The sequence below is a fragment of the Palaemon carinicauda genome, chromosome 30 (genome assembly GCF_036898095.1).
Source record: "Palaemon carinicauda isolate YSFRI2023 chromosome 30, ASM3689809v2, whole genome shotgun sequence".
NCBI classification, from domain to species: Eukaryota; Metazoa; Arthropoda; class Malacostraca; order Decapoda; family Palaemonidae; genus Palaemon; species Palaemon carinicauda.
This window is the reverse complement of record NC_090754.1, coordinates 26,142,454-26,162,780: the sequence shown is the minus strand read 5'-3', so window position 1 is coordinate 26,162,780 and position 20,327 is coordinate 26,142,454. Positions and strand designations below refer to the sequence as shown.

At 35.3% G+C, this 20,327-nt stretch overlaps 1 protein-coding gene across 1 annotated transcript in view; it reads left to right on the top strand.

The window, feature by feature from the left end:
* The window catches only part of LOC137623434 (ATP-dependent RNA helicase TDRD9-like), a 314,903-nt gene that overhangs the window by 227,404 nt on the left and 67,172 nt on the right, over positions 1–20,327 (top strand). Inside the window, exon 6 of the mRNA XM_068354268.1 lies at positions 16,257–16,460. Within this exon, the coding sequence (XP_068210369.1) occupies positions 16,257–16,460 (204 nt within the window). The remainder of the gene's footprint in view (positions 1–16,256; positions 16,461–20,327) is intronic.

The following is a 20,327-nucleotide window of genomic DNA, read 5'->3' as shown; positions in this document are numbered from 1 at the left end:
ACGCCCTTAGAAGGTGTTGCTGCTTTGATAGCTTCCTTCTGCTTAAGGATCGTTCCTATCATAGTTGGATTTCGGCCGTATTCCTTCGCGAGCATACTTAACGGCATGCCATCCTCGTATTTCTTCATTATTTCCATCTTCATCTCCATGGAAAGCATCATCCTCTTCTTTCCCTTAACATCAGCGACTTTTTTGGGACCCATGGCTAATGATGTATTGTAGGATCACACACGATAACAGTACGTAGTACAGTAAAATTGTTACGAAAGCGAAATCACAAACACTAAGTGTATGCGTACAATACCGCTGCCGGAACGAAAAGACAGGAATGCCAATGCATAGAGATGCACAATGGGATACAGTATAGTAGATGCCGACCAATAGGAGAGCAGGATCTCATGGTAGTAACTAGCATCCAAGTAGGGAGATAACCAATGGGAACGCAGGAGGATGGTAGTGAGTTTACAAGCTGGCGGCGCGCGAATTTTAAAATCCGTCTCGGATGCTCCCGCTCGTACCGCCTTTCGTTGTCCAAAACATTTTTCCGTGGTCCGAGTCTTAAAATTCTTCGCATCTCCTTTCGTGAAGTGAAAATCTCGTAGGCCGATTCTTTCGTAGCTAGAGGTTTGACAGTACTTTTTTCTAATTGACACACCTAACTATCTTCAATCCAAATTTCAATGTCGAATCTGATTTCTTTACCTAATAAATGTTTTCATAATGTTATACATACTAATGACATTCCCCGTGACTTTTCATAACAGTTACTGAAACGTACATAAATCAGGGCATTTTTTTTTTTGGCCCGATTTTCTTATTCTTTTTCAAGAATTGAAAAGAGTTTTTTCTAGGTGACTTTACTTTTAAATTTTATCATATTCTTTGATGGTTTGATAATCTCCATTTTCTCTATTTATGAGGAGGAATAGCTGCAAACATATTTTGTTTTGCTTATATCAGTGTCGGCTCGTTTATATTATTTCTTTGATATGATTACGCTAGCATATGCATAAAATGTCAGACGATAACAGTATGTGCAAAAGCGAAAAAAATATCCATAAAAAGAATCAGATGAATTTGTTATTACAGTATATCTAATCTTGAGTAAACACCGTCACTTATTGTCATTCATATATATTTGTCCTATACATTTGTGTGTATGTGTATACAGTATATTAATAGTCTGTTAATATTATGGTGAAACGATAACTACTGTATATAGACCAAGAATGTAGAATATTTCCATAAAAAGAAACATGAGAATATGTGGTTGTCACCAATTTTGTGCAAATAAAGGACAGCGTACCCATTGCCTCTCGAATACATTTGTCCTATTCATTTGTGTGAATGTTTTATATTCATAGTTTTTGTGTTATGATTATGCTAAAAGATGCATGAAGTGCAAGAAATAACTAATTGGCCAAAGTCATGAAATTTTCCCTAGAAGCTGATGAATATAATGCCATGCCAGTCATATATTTTCAACATATCATGACTGCATTTTTTATTCAAAGTATGGTGTTCTATTTATGTTGCAAAATGTCTAGAGTACCAAAGAAGGTCATCTCCAAAAAAAAGGTAAAAAATGTATATAACTTTATTTATGTATGTCTTCTCAGGCCCCCAACGGATGGTCACCTTCCCAATCACATCATCTCTAGTATATCAAGGGCCTATTTTGATGCTGTGTCAAGTAATTTTGAAGCTTCTGATTTAGAAAGCAGTGCTAAGAATGCCTTTGAAAACAGTATTATTGAACAAGATAGGCGTAATGAAGGGATAAATGAAGTCATAGAAATTCCATCTTGTTTTCGTTTGATAACATTAGACGTTTTGCTCAATTAATTTTTTATGATAACCCGGGGCCATGTACTATACCAGGTTGCTTTGGAAAACTAGACATGATATGGGAAGAGAATTATGGGAATATCACTGCTGTAGTAGGTTGTAAAGTTTGTAATTATAGAAAAAATATTGCCCCAAGTGCTTTGATGAGCATAAAATTTTTGCAGAGTATAACATGATTTTAGTATATGGCTATCGAATGTCTGGGATAGGATTGGGAATATAATTGTTTCAAATATAAAATGTATGATAAACCAAGATAAAGAGAAAAAATAGGTACTCCCTGGAGCCTTTGAAGCGTAAAGTCTTGGGACAAAATAAGAAATCAAAGAGAAGCAAGGTTGAAGATGATTCAGAGTATGGTGCTGGTGCTTGTTAATAGAGAGCGAGAGTTTGTTAGTTTTCCATTAACAATTCTCTCTAGTCCCTATTAGTGGTGTGGAGGATTAATTTTTGTTTTATTTTTTGTTTATTTTCTTTTGCCAAATCCAGAGAGAGAGAGAATTTCATTTGCTTTAGTTTTGCTGAGTGTGTGTGTGTGTGTGTTTGTGTGTGTTTGTGTGTGTGTATGTGTGTTTGTGTGTCCGCGGTGCGCGCTGAAGAACAAGTGGTAGTTAGCGAATGATTGTTTGTAGTGGGAAAGACACTGTATATTTGAGGTTGTTTGTTTACATTTTTTAGTTAGGTTACGACAGTGATGAATGTTTCGGAGCGATTGCTTTTTTTATTTGACTGCAGCAAGAGGCAGTAGTGATTGCTGGATTATTATTACCAGCGTGGAAGTGTTCATTGGTTTTCAAAAGCCGTGATTCCTCCTTTGAGAGTTTTTTTTTGTTGAATTAACTGTTGATGACCTGGCCTGGAACTGATCATATTTAGACTGCTGTTTTGAATTGACGATTGTCGATGACCTGGCCTGTTTATAAAGATTGTGTATGATGATGATGATGATGATGATACTGACACCTGTGACTCAAGGAGTTGAGGCCGTTATGGCAAATTAAGAACTCTTCTGTTACCATAACCTGTAGTGGTAGTTTGCCGTGAAAAGACAGTTCGGCTTGTGTGTGGCGACAGTGTTGGTGTCGTAATATATATAAACACATATTTTGAGTTGGTGTGCGGTTTAGTTAAGTTTGTTAGGGTTTTTTTATTTGAATGGTGTTATGGTTTTTTTGGTATATTTATTAAGTTAAAGATTAGTTATAAGTGTAATTATTTTGGTTGTTGATGTTGTATTGCAGTTTGAAGAAATATAGTTTTAAGGTTATGTTTTGTTTTGATTTTGGTCCTTTTGTTCAAGAGTCCCGCTGCTGATAACGTAAGGGGAAAGATTGTATTGAGGAGACATTTGTCTGTTTAGTGTGATTCAAGGGTGTGGGGGTTGTTTTTGTAACATCCCGCCACATTATTTTGGCGCCCGAACAGGGACTGCCGAGGTGGGATAGGAAGCTGGACTGTTGGACGAAGGACGGACTTAGGATTAAGGTTGATGAAAAATGGAGGAGCAATTAAGGGTTTTGAAGGAGGAATTGCGGCTGAGTAAGGAGCGTGAGGAGAGGTTGCTAGTAGAGAATGAGAGGTTGCACTGGGAGAATGAGGCGATGCAGAAGGAGCTTAGGGAGTTAAAGGGAACTGTAGAGAGAGTGGAAGAGGGTGTTGAGATGAGGATGCGAGAAAATGAGAAACGAATGGAAGCAATGGTAGGGCAAGTAATGAGGATGATGAAAACTGTCATGGGTGAAGGTGCAGTCGGAGGAGTGGCTTCTGCTTCTGGTAACGGGTTGATGGTGGAAGAGGATAGTGTAAGTGATAATGGGGAAGGTAGTGATAGTGATATTGAAAGTAAAGGGCCTAGACATAGTAAGATTGGAACGAAGGGTGATAGGAGGACTGAGAAGAAAGGTAAAGATAATGTGAAGAAAGAAAAGAAGAAAGGTCAGGGTGTGAGTGAGGATGATCATGAATGGGTGAAGGTGGTTAGTAAGAAAAAGGGTAAGAAGGGAATAGTTAAAGATAGGACTTTGAGTGTAGAATTAGATTCATTGTATTCAAATGAAGAAGAAGGCAACAAGAAGGGAGTAGGCAGTGAAGATAGTAGTGAGAATGAAGTAGAGGAAGTTTGTAAGACAGTGTTTATGAGAGAGGTACCTAGGTGTGAAAGTTTTAATGAACATAGCAGTAGGGATGTATATGACTTCTTTAGGGAATATGAAAAGTTTTGTCAGGCTAAGTATGGGGATAGTAAGAGAGTTTGGGCTAGGGAGTTGGGAGAATTTTTGTCAGGATATTTGTTGACGATGTATGGGGTGATAATGAGTGTAGGAGAGGTTGAGTATGAAAGTGTAAAGAAGAGGATAATTAAACAGGTAAAACGTATGAAAGGTAGTGTTAGGTATAAGCGAAAAAATGATTTTGATGAAGCACGAATGAAGGTGGGTGAAGCAATCTCGATGTATGTATGTCGGTTAGAAACATTAGCTAGAAAGAAGTATGGGGACGAAGGAATAAATGAAAATAAGGAACTAATGAAGAAGTTTTTGGGTACAGTACCAAAGAGTGTGTGTGAGTTTATTAATTTGAAACGGAAGGAGAAAATGAGGTGGACTAGAGAGAGATTGACTTGGGATGATATTTTAGTGATAGTTGAGGATTACGAGTTGGATAGGTATATGAAAGAAAGTAAATCTGTGAGTGTAAGAACTGGAATGGAGGAAAGTGTGCCAGAATTTAGTAGTTTCAGAGATGCTGTTATGAGAGGGCCAATGAGGGTAGCTGATAGTGTAGTAGATAGAAGTGTTAGGGTGAGTAATGTAGGAATGCCCATGCCGAGAAATGACGGGTTTAGACAGGGAAATCAAGTTTGGAGAGATAGAAGTGCTAGTACGCAGCAAGTTAGGTTAGGTAGTGGTATCCGTGAAGAGAGGTGTTATAGGTGTGGGAAGATAGGACATAAAAAGAACGAGTGTAGATGAGCATTAGGAGCATGTTTCGGGTGTGGAGAGACAGGGCATCGTATTATCGACTGTAAGAAAGAGGAAGTGGTTAAGTGTTATCGGTGTGGTATGACTGGGCACGTAGCAAGTGGTTGTAGGAGTAATCGTATAAATGTGATTTGTGGTAATTGCGGTAAGGATGGTCATTATGCTAGAATGTGCAAGGAGCCGCGGGGTAAGTGTAATGAATGTGGTGCAGATGGGCATATAGCTAGAGTATGTAGGAGGAAGGGATTAATTCAGCCAGGATGTTCGGGAAACTAGAGTGTGAGAGGGTTCAACTGGGTGAGTCCTCCTGTGTGTGTAGAAGGAATAGGATCAATGTTTGTGAGAATGGGATGAATAATTGGTTGGAAATGAGCAAGTATGAATCTAGTATGCATGAGAAGTTAGGGCTGGAAAATAAACAATTAGTGTTAGTTGAATATAGGAAAAAGAGGCGTTTGGAAGTTTTAAGTGAGGAGAAAGTGCGAGGGAAATTTATAGGTATAGGTAAGAATCTGAATATGCATGACAAGGGTGTAAATGTACAGGTGAGTATGGAAGGTAAATGTATTAATACAGATGAAACTTGGATGAGTATGAATGATACCTATAGTGTATGTGGCTTTTCCTTAGATGATGTAAAAGAAAGTATGACGAATGCGAGAGTGAGAGATATGAGAATGATAAGTAGTATGAATGAATCTTTTATTAAAGTTGAAAATGGTTTTGATGAAATGGATGAATTGCTGACAGAAATAAGTGAGATTTTAGGGCCAGATGAGAACGAGGTAGATGGCATTGTACATGATATATTAGATGATAGGGATTTAAATAAGAATAGTGTTCATGTAGCGAATGATTGTGAGATGGAAGAAGTGAATGAGAGAGTATAAGGGGGCCCAGTTACTCGGAGTAGAGGTCCCGTTCCCGACTGCGACTGGGTAATGAAAAAAATATTGTAAGTTTTGTGTGAGACGGATTTGGCAAAGTAAGGGGGGAGGAATGTGGAGGATTAATTTTTGTTTTATTTTTTGTTTATTTTCTTTTGCCAAATCCAGAGAGAGAGAGAGAATTTCATTTGCTTTAGTTTTGCTAAATCGCACGTGCGCGAGAGTGTGTGTGTGTGTGTTTGTGTGTGTGTATGTGTGTTTGAGTGTCCGCGGTGTGCGCTGAAGAACAAGTGGTAGTTAGCGAATGATTGTTTGTAGTGGGAAAGACACTCGGTATATTTGAGGTTGTTTGTTTACATTTTTTAGTTAGGTTACGACAGTGGTGAATGTTTCGGAGCGATTGCTTTTTTTATTTGACTGCAGCAAGAGGCAGTTGTGATTGCTGGATTATTATTACCAGCGTGGAAGTGTTCATTGGTTTTCAAAAGCCGTGATTCCGCCTTTGAGAGTTTTTTTTGTTGAATTAACTGTTGATGACCTGGCCTGGAACTGATCATATTTAGACTGCTGTTTTGGATTGACGATTGTCGATGACCTGGCCTGTTTATAAAGATTGTGTATGATGATGATGATGATGACACTGACACCTGTGACTCAAGGAGTTGAGGCCGTTATTGCAAATTAAGAACTCTTCTGTTACCATAACCTGTAGTGGTAGTTTGCCGTGAAAAGACAGTTCGGCTTGTGTGTGGCGACAGTGTTGGTGTCGTAATATATATAAACACATATTTTGAGTTGGTGTGCGGTTTAGTTTTAAGTTTGTTAGGGTTTTTTTATTTGAATGGTGTTACGGTTTTTTTGGTATATTTATTAAGTTAAAGATTAGTTATAAGTGTAATTATTTTGGTTGTTGATGTTGTATTGCAGTTTGAAGAAATATAGTTTTAAGGTTATGTTTTGTTTTGATTTTGGTCCTTTTGTCCAAGAGTCCCGCTGCTGATAACGTAAGGGGAAAGATTGTATTGAGGAGACATTTGTCTGTTTAGTGTGATTCAAGGGTGTGGGGGTTGTTTTTGTAACATCCTGCCACAGGGAGTTTTCTTTTCTTTGTTTAAATCGTATCGTTAGTAAATGTCTGCTGCAAGTTTTTGTGGGTAATATCCCTTCTATTTCTGTCTGCTCGTTCATATATTTACAAGTTTTATGTCATGGGTTATGCTGAAAGATGCATAAAGATTCAAAGACCATAAAGATTCAAAGACAACTTTTTTTAGAAAGTATGAAAACATCCATATACCAAGGGGAAGTGCCTTGGTATATGGATGGATGAAAACAAGAAAATATTATGCTAGTTACTTCATACTCCTATGTGAGCATTGGATGCATAAAATGTATAATTTTGTTGATTTTAGGGAAGGAGCTCATTACTGACAGTTAAATAACTCTGAAATATAATTATTCGGATTTTATGATCCACAGTGTTGAGGAAAATTACCCTAAAAAGTCCATACTTATGCAAACTAAAATATATTTAACCAATCTCTACAACAGCAAACTTTGAAGCCCAATTTCTCTAAACAGGAAATTTCTCTGTAGAGAAAGGTTGCTACCACTTCCTTTTACTATTGATTCTATTTTGTTATTCAAACATCAGAAGATGGGGAATTTTATAGTTAACAATCAGTACAGTCACTTAAAAAAAAAATAATAGAAAATAACTAAAATCTTCCATATGAAAAATATTAATCTTTGAAAGTGACTTATACATTAATAACATACATATAAGATAAAATAAAAATTATAAGAGAATTTCCCATGTACAACCCTCAGAGCATATAATTCTTCTTCAAATGGTTTTCAAATGAAAAAATCAAGAAATAAAAAAGTGGGGGTATGAAGTAACCCAAAAATAACATTATTTTAATGAGGCCCTGTTGTGGCCCTCAAGATTTTCAGTGATCAGTCAGTTTTAATTCTTTCATTCTACTTTTTTTTTAGTATTATTCTTCCTGTCTGGACAAATACATGCTGTTTTATTAACTTCCTAATCCAGGATCTGGATTTTAATATCTCAAACTATCCTTCAGTTATCCTTTGAATTAAGATCTTCTCCGATTGTAGAATCTAGTACGTAGTACTAGGTATACAGTTAATTCTGAGAGTGTGGCCTTTTTCACCATAAGCGTCAATATAACGAGTTATTCTACAAATTCTATCTCAGCTGTAACCAGATTGTTGGGAGATCTTTCTAATGTAGTAGCTGAATCAGGGGAGCTTTAGAAGTTAAAACATGATGCAAATTTTCCTGATGAACATATTTATATAAGGCTTATTTCATGGTTTATATATGACATCATGTTACTAATCATAATGTATTTTATAATTTGAATATTTCTAATATGTATTTTACTGGTTACTTATCTTTTCCTTTTCCCTACTATGCTTCAAGCTTCCTGCTTTTCTTATTTTTCTTATTTGAGTTGTATTTTGCCTTGTAATGATGATAAAATTATATCCTTAACGTTATACTATATACTAGTTTAGCTAACTTTCCTATGATTCTTTTCATCAGTTTCCACCAACCAATCGAGTACTTATGATTAGTCATTTTCTTCTTCATAGCATTGAATTACCTTGTATCAGTTTTATGTTTTCAGATGATATACCTGTTTATTCTATTTCTGTAATACTGCCTTTACTTTCATTATAATAATAGTTGACTAATTTCTGCGACCTATTAGGTTGGACTGAATTTCAGTACTGCTTACCACTCATAGTTCTCCCCCTGATATATCGTCCCTGTACATCCTGAAATTCAACTCCACTATCTTTTCAAGTAAATAGAGATCCTCCTAATGCTATTCCCCCAAATTGTTGAATTTATTACACTGGTAAACTTTCACTAAGTTCTTTCTTTTATTGCAGTCATCTTAAGTCTGGTTAGTTTTTGTAGAACACATGCCTTACTTGCTAATATTATGTCAATTCCCATTATTCTTTTAGTTATCCATATGACTTTTATCACATTTCTTACATTTTAATCTGTACAGTGATGTCTACTCTCATTTTGCCATATCTAACTACAATTCTAGGCCACTATACTCTATTTTTTATAGCGGTGCATATTTGCACTTGACTCACAGGGATGCCCTTTTAGCTCGGAAAGGTTCCTGATACCTGATTGGTCGTTAGTATTTTTGTCCGAACACCTTCATTGTTCTCGAATGATTACCAAGTAATATGAATCGAAACTTATTTATTAACCTATATTTCTCCATCAGATATATGTTTAGTCAATAAACAATGTGAAAGAATAAATATATTATAAAGAATCGTCTTGGTAAGTCTAAATTTAATAACACAATCCGCCGAAGTCAACGACAGCAGCTGGTTTTCGGATGCACGCTTTGTAATTTTGTAATTTTTCACATATTTTAACGCAAATTGGGATAGATTACACTCAGCATAAGTTAAACATATAAACTTTCTTTGAATACCAGAACTTACCAAACACATGGAATTGATAAAACCCAATATTTGTGAAAACTTATGGGGAGGTAAAAGAACAGCCTCTAGCGGCCTGGCGGAAAAAACGATCCCTTCTGACTCGTAGACGCAGTTTGTTTTTTTCTTTCGTAATATAGTTCGGCCTATTCCTTTCAGTTTAGATAGTCTTACATTGTTTCTCTTCGTATTATTTTGCTTAGTATTTTCCCACATTCCTGTTCCTCACCGAATATCTATCTATTTTCCCCGATATCCCTTCTTTCATATATGGGATATTCCTTATTTCTTATCCTCTGTCGAAAGTGATGGCTTGAAGGGAAGCGCGTGCTAGTCTCATTAAAATAGTGTAGAGGCGGGAATAAAAAAATACTATGCTTAACCCTGGATAGGTACGGTGGGTCGTTTGCGACCCCGAGCGTCAAAAAAAAACAGGTTTTTCTCACGTGACTCACCCCTGTGACTGAATTTGTGGGTGATCGACCTGCAGGAGGTGTCTCCCCTACACGCTCTAGTAGTGTCCAGATGTGCATTGCTGTAGCTGTACTCCTTCCCCGATTTCTGAGACGCGTCGGGGTCGTTCGCGTCCGAGTTTACCCTTCTGAGGTAGTTTGCATAATTATCAAAGTTATTACGTATTATGAAATTGTCGTAGAATGGTGCAACTTGTATAGGTTATCAGTTGTGGAAAGTCTTGGTGGATTGTTTGGCTACCATGTGCATGTTTTTTTTTTTAGTTAAAATGTCGTTCATCACCACGAGGACCATTTTACCGCGAGTGCCCCTTTTTAATTTTTTTTCATTTTTTTGCCAAGTCATTTTTCCGTAAGATATTGCCAAATAGTGTCGTAAAACTTTTGCTTGTTTAGTGTTGGAAAGTGTGTCTAGATGATCTGGCTACCCATGCATGACTTTGTTTTTGTCAGATACGACGTAGTTATTGGTATATTGGGTATTTAACTGCGGTTACCAATTTCTGTTTTTTTTTCAATATTTGTAAAAATTACTACGTAGTAAGGAATTGCCGTATATTATTCATTTTTTTTTCATGTTTATGTGTTAGAAAGTGTGCCTTGATGGTTGGGCTAACACGTGCATGTCTTTTTTTTTATCTGAGATGTCGTATATTAGAATGTCGGGCATTTTACCGCGAGTGTCCCTTTTTAATTTTTTTTAATTTTTTTGCCAAGTCATTTTTCCGTAAGATATTGCGAAATAGTGTCGTAAAACTTTTGCTTTTTTAATGTTGGAAAGTGTGTCTAGATGATCTGGCTACCCATGCATGATTTTGTTTTTGTCAGATACGACGTAGTTATTGGTATATTGGGTATTTAACTGCGGTTGCCAATTTCTGTTTTTTTTTCAATATTTGTAAAAATTTACTACGTAGTAAGGAATTGCCGTATATTATTGATTTTTTTTTCATGTTTATGTGTTAGAAAGTGTGCCTTGATGGTTGGGCTAACACGTGCATGTCTTTTTTTTTTTTATCTGAGATGCCGTATATTAGAATGTTGGGCATTTTTCCGCGAGTGCCCCTTTTTATTTGTTTTGCATTTTTTTGCTTAGTCATGTTACCGTAAGGAATTGGCAAGTAGTGTCGCAAAACTTATATTTTTATAGTGTTGGAAAGTGTTTCTAGATGATCTGGCTACCCATGCCTATTTTTTTTTCAGCCAGATATGGCGTATATATAAGTATGTGTTCGATTTTCCTGTGATTGCCATTTTTTCGTTTTTTCCCATTTCTTTCAAAATTACTACGTACTAAGGAACTATCACTGAGTAATATTTCATTTATATGTTTATTTGTCGGAAAATATGCCTTGATGGTTTGCCTAGCACGTGGCTGAAATTTTTTTTTTCTGAAATGCCGTATATTAGAATGGCCATTTTTCCACGAGTGCCCCTTTTTATTTGTTTTGCATTTTTTTGCTTAGTCATGTTACCGTAAGGAATTGGCAAGTAATGTCGCAAAACTTATATTTTTATAGTGTTGGAAAGTGTTTCTAGATGATCTGGCTACCCATGCCTATCTTTTTTTTAGCCAGATATGGCGTATATATAGGTATGTGTTCGATTTTCCGGTGATTGCCATTTTTTCGTTTTTTCCCAATTCTTTCAAAATTACTACGTACTAAGGAACTATCACAGAGTAATGATTCCTCTAGATGTTTATTTGTCGGAAAATTTTGTTTACTTTTTTTTTGATTGAATATCATCAAATTTTTTTAGCTAAAATATTGTTTTACATTTTTTTTTTTCGATTTTATTTCCCTTCAAAAAAATTTTTTTGGGTCAGAATCTTAATTTTATAGGCGTAAAATAATCGACAATTATCCAGCAACCCACCATACAATTTTTATGCATATCCAATAATAATTAGATTAGTAAATAACACCTTGAAATTGACATACCCTTCCTACATTTCAAGTGGCAGATTAGGGAGTCTGAGTCAGTGTGGTTGGCGGCCATTTTGTGGACATATCCGAAGCGTAAGCTGCCCTATCTATATATATTCTTGTTCCCTATAGAATTTGTGATATTTTGGTATATTTTTACCTGCATAAATATCATATTATATATTAAATATATGTATTTTTTTACGAAATTTCCAAGTACTCAAAAAATTACCTTTAGATATGGCCCCTGATATAAATGTAATTTACAAAATAATGAAGATTTTTTTACATATTTCTATTTTAGGATAACATATGTTTATTCCCTAAAAAAATTAGCCACTTCGTATTTCATTTGGGTACCCAAAAAAATTCATGAAATTTGGACAATTTTTTTTGGCCAAAAAAAAGTTACCCTTTTTTTCTCATTTCAGATCTTCACCTCCATGGGTCTGACTTCATCCAAAATACATCAAGATGTGTCCTAAACATTCAAGAATCAATTCCTAAAAGGATTTGTGTATATATGTATAAACTTTTTTTTTATGAATTTTTATGTCGTCTTTTTTTTTTCTACTTAATTTTTTAAAATATTTATAATAAATAGTTTTTCTGCAGATGAGTAGTATTTATCTTTACAGTTGTTTTAAGCATTCATTGAAGTTTTTTTTGGCAAAAGAAAAAAGGAGGTTACTGCAAAAACTGATTTTTCAAGAATTTTTTTTGGCGTCGGGGTCGTTCGCGTCCGAGTATACCCTTAAAGGGGTGTCCGAGGACCGTACCTATCCAGGGTTAATATCAGGTTTACAGAATAGGTTATACTTGCTACACAGCATAAAATTTATGTTGTTATTATTATTTACATACTTACTGACGTAAGGTGCAAAACATAGGAATCGTAGTGCGGATATCACATAGGCCTATATGAAAGAAGGGATATCGGGGAAAATAGATAGATATTCGGTGAGGAACAGGAATGTGGGAAAATACTAAGCAAAATAATACGAAAAGAAACAATGTAAGACTATTTAAACTGAAAGGAATAGGCCGAACTATATTACGAAAGAAAAAAAACAAACTGCGTCTGCAACTCAGAAGGGATCGTTTTTCCGCCAGGCCGCTAGAGGCTGTTCTTTCACCTCCCCATAAGTTTTCACAAATATCTGGTTTTATTAATTCCATGTTTTTGGTAAGTTCTGGGATTCAAAGAAAGTTTATAATAACATGTTTAACTTATGCTGAGTGTAATCTATCCCAATTTGCGTTAAAATGTGTGAAAAATTACAAAATTACAAAGCGTGCATCCGAAAACCAGCTGCTGTCGTTGACTTCGGCGGATTGTGTTATTAACCCTGGATAGGTACGGTCCTCGGACACCCCTTTAAGGGTATACTCGGACGCGAACGACCCCGACGCCAAAAAAAATTCTTGAAAAATCAGTTTTTGCAGTAACCTCCTTTTTTCTTTTGCCAAAAAAAACTTCAATGAATGCTTAAAACAACTGTAAAGATAAATACTACTCATCTGCAGAAAAACTATTTATTATAAATATTTTAAAAAATTAAGTAGAAAAAAAAAAAGACCTGACATAAAAATTCATAAAAAAAAAGTTTATACATATATACACAAATCCTTTTAGGAATTGATTCTTGAATGTTTAGGACACATCTTGGTGTATTTTGGATGAAGTCAGACCCATGGAGGTGAAGATCTGAAATGAGAAAAAAAGGGTAACTTTTTTTGGCCAAAAAAAATTGTCCAAATTTCATGAATTTTTTTGGGTACCCAAATGAAATACGAAGTGGCTAATTTTTTTAGGGAATAAACATATGTTATCCTAAAATAGAAATATGTAAAAAAATCTTCATTATTTTGTAAATTACATTTATATCAGGGGCCATATCTAAAGGTAATTTTTTGAGTACTTGGAAATTTCGTAAAAAAAATACATATATTTAATATATAATATGATATTTATGCAGGTAAAAATATACCAAAATATCACAAATTCTATAGGGAACAAGAATATATATAGATAGGGCAGCTTACGCTTCGGATATGTCCACAAAATGGCCGCCAACCACACTGACTCAGACTCCCTAATCTGCCACTTGAAATGTAGGAAGGGTATGTCAATTTCAAGGTGTTATTTACTAATCTAATTATTCTTGGATATGCATAAAAATTGTATGGTGGGTTGCTGGATAATTGTCGATTATTTTACGGCTATAAAATTAAAATTCTGACCGAAAAAATTTTTTTTGAAGGGAAATAAATTCGAAAAAAAAAATGTAAAACAATATTTTAGCTAAAAAAATTTGATGATATTCAATCAAAAAAAAAGTAAACAAAATTTTCCGACAAATAAACATCTAGAGGAATCATTACTCTGTGATAGTTCCTTAGTACGTAGTAATTTTGAAAGAAAGGAGAAAAAACGAAAAAGTGGCAATCACAGGAAAATCGAACACATACCTATATATACGCCATATCTGGCTAAAAGAAAAAGATAGGCATGGGTAGCCAGATCATCTAGAAACACTTTCCAACACTATAAAAATATAAGTTTTGCGACACTACTTGCCAATTCCTTACGGTAACATGACTAAGCAAAAAAATGCAAAACAAATAAAAAGGGGCACTCGTGGAAAAATGGCCATTCTAATATACGGCATTTCAGAAAAAAAAAATTTCAGCCACGTGCTAGGCAAACCATCAAGGCATATTTTCCGACAAATAAACATATAAATGAAATATTACTCTGTGATAGTTCCTTAGTACGTAGTAATTTTGAAAGAAATGGGAAAAAATGAAAAAATGGCAATCACAGGAAAATCGAACACATACTTATATATACGCCATATCTGGCTAAAAAAAAAATAGGCATGGGTAGCCAGATCATCTAGAAACACTTTCCAACACTATAAAAATATAAGTTTTGCGACACTACTTGCCAATTCCTTACGGTAACATGACTAAGCAAAAAAATGCAAAACAAATAAAAAGGGGCACTCGCGGAAAAATGCCCAACATTCTAATATACGGCATCTCAAATAAAAAAAAAAGACATGCACGTGTTAGCCCAACCATCAAGGCACACTTTCTAACACATGAACATAAAAAAAAAATCAATAATATACGGCAATTCCTTACTACGTAGTAAATTTTTACAAATATTGAAAAAAAAACAGAAATTGGCAACCGCAGTTAAATACCCAATATACCAATAACTACGTCGTATCTGACAAAAACAAAATCACGCATGGGTAGCCAGATCATCTAGACACACTTTCCAACATTAAAAAAGCAAAAGTTTTACGACACTATTTCGCAATATCTTACGGAAAAATGACTTGGCAAAAAAATTAAAAAAAATTAAAAAGGGACACTCGCGGTAAAATGCCCGACATTCTAATATACGACATCTCAGATAAAAAAAAAGACATGCACGTATTAGCCCAACCATCAAGGCACACTTTCTAACACATAAACATGAAAAAAAAAATGAATAATATACGGCAATTCCTTACTACGTAGTAATTTTTACAAATATTGAAAAAAAAACAGAAATTGGTAACCGCAGTTAAATACCCAATATACCAATAACTACGTCGTATCTGACAAAAACAAAGTCATGCATGGGTAGCCAGATCATCTAGACACACTTTCCAACACTAAACAAGCAAAAGTTTTACGACACTATTTGGCAATATCTTACGGAAAAATGACTTGGCAAAAAAATGAAAAAAAATGAAAAAGGGGCACTCGCGGTAAAATGGTCCTCGTGGTGATGAACGACATTTTAACTAAAAAAAAAAACATGCACATGGTAGCCAAACAATCCACCAAGACTTTCCACAACTGATAACCTATACAAGTTGCACCATTCTACGACAATTTCATAATACGTAATAACTTTGATAATTATGCAAACTACCTCAGAAGGGTAAACTCGGACGCGAACGACCCCGACGCGTCTCAGAAATCGGGGAAGGAGTACAGCTACAGCAATGCACATCTGGACACTACTAGAGCGTGTAGGGGAGACACCTCCTGCAGGTCGATCACCCACAAATTCAGTCACAGGGGTGAGTCACGTGAGAAAAACCTGTTTTTTTTTGACGCTCGGGGTCGCAAACGACCCACCGTACCTATCCAGGGTTAAATCTAGACTTACCAAGACGATTCTTTATAATATATTTATTCTTTCACATTGTTTATTGACAAAACATATATATGATGGAGAAATATAGGTTGATAAATAAGTTTCGATTCACATTACTTGGTAATCATTCGAGAACAATGAAGGTGTTCGGACAAAAATACTAACGACCAATCAGGTATCAGGAACCTTTCCGAGCTAAAAGGGCATCCCTGTGAGTCAAGTGCAAATATGCACCGCTATAAAAAATAGACTATAGTGTTTTATTTTTTATTTATTAGCTCTTATTTCTTGAGTTTCATCTTCGATAAGGAAAGGTGTCTAATGATAATCTCAAGTAAATTGTAGAGGTACCATAATTTTTCCCTTGTTTTAGAAAAAAATTGACATCTCTAATAAAGGATGTAGTCCTATGCATATGCAAATATGAAATGCTCAAAGGTTAAGATGGTAATAAACAAAAATCTTCATTCCAGGTTGGCTTGGATAACTGCACTGATCTTGATACGCGTTTGGCTTATGTAACGACTGAGGTCTTGGTACAGAAATTGATAAACAAGCGTAGTTTAAATTCTTACACACACATAATTTTGGATGAAGTCCATGAAAGAGATCAACATACAGATTTTGCTCTGTTAGTGGTAAAACGGTTACTGCATGCAGATTCTAACAATGTCAAGGTAAGGCAAAGACAAATTTTTTCTTATATATGTAATTTTCTTACAACTTCGAAATGCTTTTAAGAAATCAATTTTCCCACCTACCATGTATATACTGTATGAATCAAGTTTTCAATACTGTTTGAGAGTGAGGTTTTCAACCTTCAGTGTTGCTAAATGATGAAGAATTATATACTCCATTATGTAAGTATAGGAGTGATAGTTCATGCCATTGTGATTACTATCCAATTTCTGTTACCAGGAGTTAATTATTTTTGTGCATATTTTTTATAATTGTATTTTGATTTATATTTAAGTATAAATATATAAATATATAAATATATATATATATATATATATATATATATATACAGTATATATTTATATATATATATATATATATATATATATATATATATATATATATATATATATATATATATATATATATAAGCCTTTGTAGAAACTACAAAGGTAGTAAAGCATTTATTAAGATAGGAAATGAAGTGAGCGATTGGTTTCCGGTGAGAGTGGGGCTGAGACAGGTATATGTGATGTCGCCATGGTGGTTTAACTTGTATGTTGATGGAGTGGTGAGAGAGGTGAATGCTCCAGTGCTTGGACGAGGATTGAAACTGGTAGACGAGAATGACCATAAGTGGGAGGTAAATCAGTTGTTGTTTGCAGGTGATACTGTACTGGTTGCAGACGCGGAAGAGAAGCTTGGCCGATTAGTAACAGAATTTGTAAGGGTGTGTGAGAGAAGGAAGTTGAGAGTTAATGTGGGTAAGAGTAAGGTTATGAGATGTACTAGAAGGGAGGGTGGTGCAAGGTTGAATGTCGTGTTGAATGGAGAGTTACTTGAGGAGGTGGATCAGTTTAAGTACTTGGGCTCTGTTGTTGCAGAAAATGGTGGAGTGGAAGGAGATGTACGTCAGAGAGTGAATGAAGGATGCAAAGTGTTAAAGGCAGTTAAGGGAGTAGTAAAAAATAGAGGGTTGGGCATGAATGTAAAGGGAGTTCTGTATGAGAAAGTGATTGTACCTACTCTGATGTATGGATCGGAGTTGTGGGAAATGAAAGTGACGGAGAGACAAAAATTGAATATGTTTGAGATGAAATGTCTAAGGAGTATGGCTAGTGTATCTCGAGTAGGTAGGGTTAGGAACAGAGTAGTGAGGATGAGAACGGGTGTTAGAAACGAGTTAGTAGCTAGAGTGGATGTGAATGTGTTGAGGTGGTTTTGGCTGTCTGCTAAAGAAGGTGATGAATGCAAGAGTTGATGGGAGAAGTACAAGAGGAAGACCAAGGTTTGGGTGGATGGATAGAGTGAAGGAAGCTCTAGGTGATAGGAGGATAGATGTGAGAGAGGCAAGAGAGCGTGCTAGAAATAGGAATGAAGGGCGAGCGATTGTGACACAGTTCCGGTAGGCTCTGCTGCTTCCTCCGGTGCCTTGGAAGACCGCGGAGGTAGGAGCAGTAGAGGATTCAGCGTTATGAAGCTTCATCTGAGGTGGATAACGGAGGAGGGTGGGCTCTGGCACCCCTAGCAGTACCAGCCAAACTCGGTTGATTCCCTTGTCAGGCTGGGAGGAATGTAGAGAGGAGAGGTTCTCTTTTCTGTTTCGTTTGTTTGATGTTGGCTACCCCCCAAAATTGGGGGAAATACCCTGGTATATGTATGTGTAAGTATGTGTATATATATACAGTAGGGTCCCGAATTATGCGAGAATTTGGTCGATTAATGACCTCGTGTAAATGGAAAATCGCGAATTTCGAAACACACAACTAACAGAAATAATTCCATTGCGGCCATGGCAACCAGCAATTTGCCTATTCAAATGTGTTTACTACCCATTTCCAATACTTTCTTTGTACTATACTGTATTTCTTTATAATATCAAATTGTTCTTGTAAATAAATAAAACATTTAATATACTTTAAAGTTCTAATAACTTTAAAAATTGTTAAAATTATAACCAGGATAGGTGTAAACACCATATATTTCCCGTTATAACACAACCCAAAATACAGACAAATTTTAATGTTTGTCATATCTATTGTATAATACAACTGGTGAATAGCAAACCCATCACTCTATAGACTAGCTTGTTGTATGATTGAAAATCCAGAATTATCAAAATAAAGGCGATTTTATATCATGCGTTTCCTAAACACGCTAAAAAGCACAATAGAAAACGACAACTAATGTTTTGTTTACGTTTATCTCTGATCACAACGAAGAAACAGACGCATTTATACATCTGTGTTTTTGAATTGACAGCAATTTTACAAAGTATAGATTATATGTTGAATTTGTTATTACCAATGTTCTAATTATTTTTTATTAGAACTTTCAAATAAATGAAATGAATGCCATTTATGAAATGTTTTTCTTTATGATGCCGCCTGAAACGGAAACCTTCCATTTGTTTACGCTCCATCTTCGATCATAATAAACAAACGAATGCATTAAACACACATGATCTAAGTCATAACTAATGATATTACAAACATTTAGTAAACATTATGTTATTACAAATATTTTACTTACCGTATCCATATAAATTCCTAAATTCGTAGCAAAGCTGGAAATTTTTTTTTCCTTATGCGTTTAATCCACAATAGCAAACTGCCGCTAATGACAGAGTGATAACTTACGATAATTCTAAACTGTTACGAAAGATAATTGTCCTTTCCATATCCAAAATACATTTCCTAACTTCAGTTATAAGTCAACTTGTACCCACCTCAATTATGGATCCATATGCAAAAAAGGTAAAAGAAGAAAATACTAGGCCTATTTTTAAAGTCACCGAACAATTAGGTTACCGCTATAACGTTCGATGTGAGAGAGAGAGAGAGAGAGAGAGAGAGAGAGAGAGAGAGAGAGAGAGAGAGAGAGAGAGAGATGGTTTTAAAGTACTAAACAATAAATATGATAGGTTATAACACATTGGTGTTTATGTAATATTAACTGTATAGATGGTTTGAATAAGTTAAGAAATGGTGTAAACAATTCTTTGTTATTGTATTCGCGCGGAAGCTAGACATCAGCTGAGTGATCACAGCCAAAAGTAAAACAAAAATAAGTTAGCAATACTCGATTTTTAAAACACACCCGAAATTTAACAACATAAGTACATGTTTTATAGCGCAATTGACATTTAAAGAGTAAAAATTTTCTGGAATAGAATGGTGTTTCCTAAAAAATAGTGTTTTGCGGACGAAATCGGTTACCGTATTTTAAGCTATGATTGAAATGGATGTATACACGGTATAATTTTTTCGTTTTGTATTTAATTGACACTTCAAGAAAACCGATTTTGGTTTCTTCATCTATTTGTAAGTATTGTATAACGAGAGAGAGAGAGAGAGAGAGAGAGAGAGAGAGAGAGAGAGAGAATCAGCTGTTGTAATTGAATGTCGTGTTTTTGTTTCGTGTACCCCCTGAAGCGAGGAATTGATCGCCACAACTAACAATATTCATGTTAATTTCATTCTTAAACTCAAGTTGCCATATGTGAACTATGGTTTTATTTCTTACGAGAGAGAGAGAGAGAGAGAGAGAGAGAGAGAGAGAGAGAGAGAGAGAGAGAGAGAGAGAGGGATTTCTGCCATCAAATCTCTCTCTCTCTCTCTCTCTCTCTCTCTCTCTCTCTCTCTCTCTCTCTCTCTCTAGTTTTTATTTTACCGTCTACTCTACAAAACCAATGTTTGCAAATCAAATGTATACTGTTTAAAATATGACAAAATATTGACGACTCGTTACCGAAGTTTAGGCTATTCACTGCCGATAAACGAACCCAGTCTACTCGTGAAAACCTTGAACGACCAGAGGGAAAAATAAGGCTTTTAAATATACTGTACTAAACAAAAATAATGCTT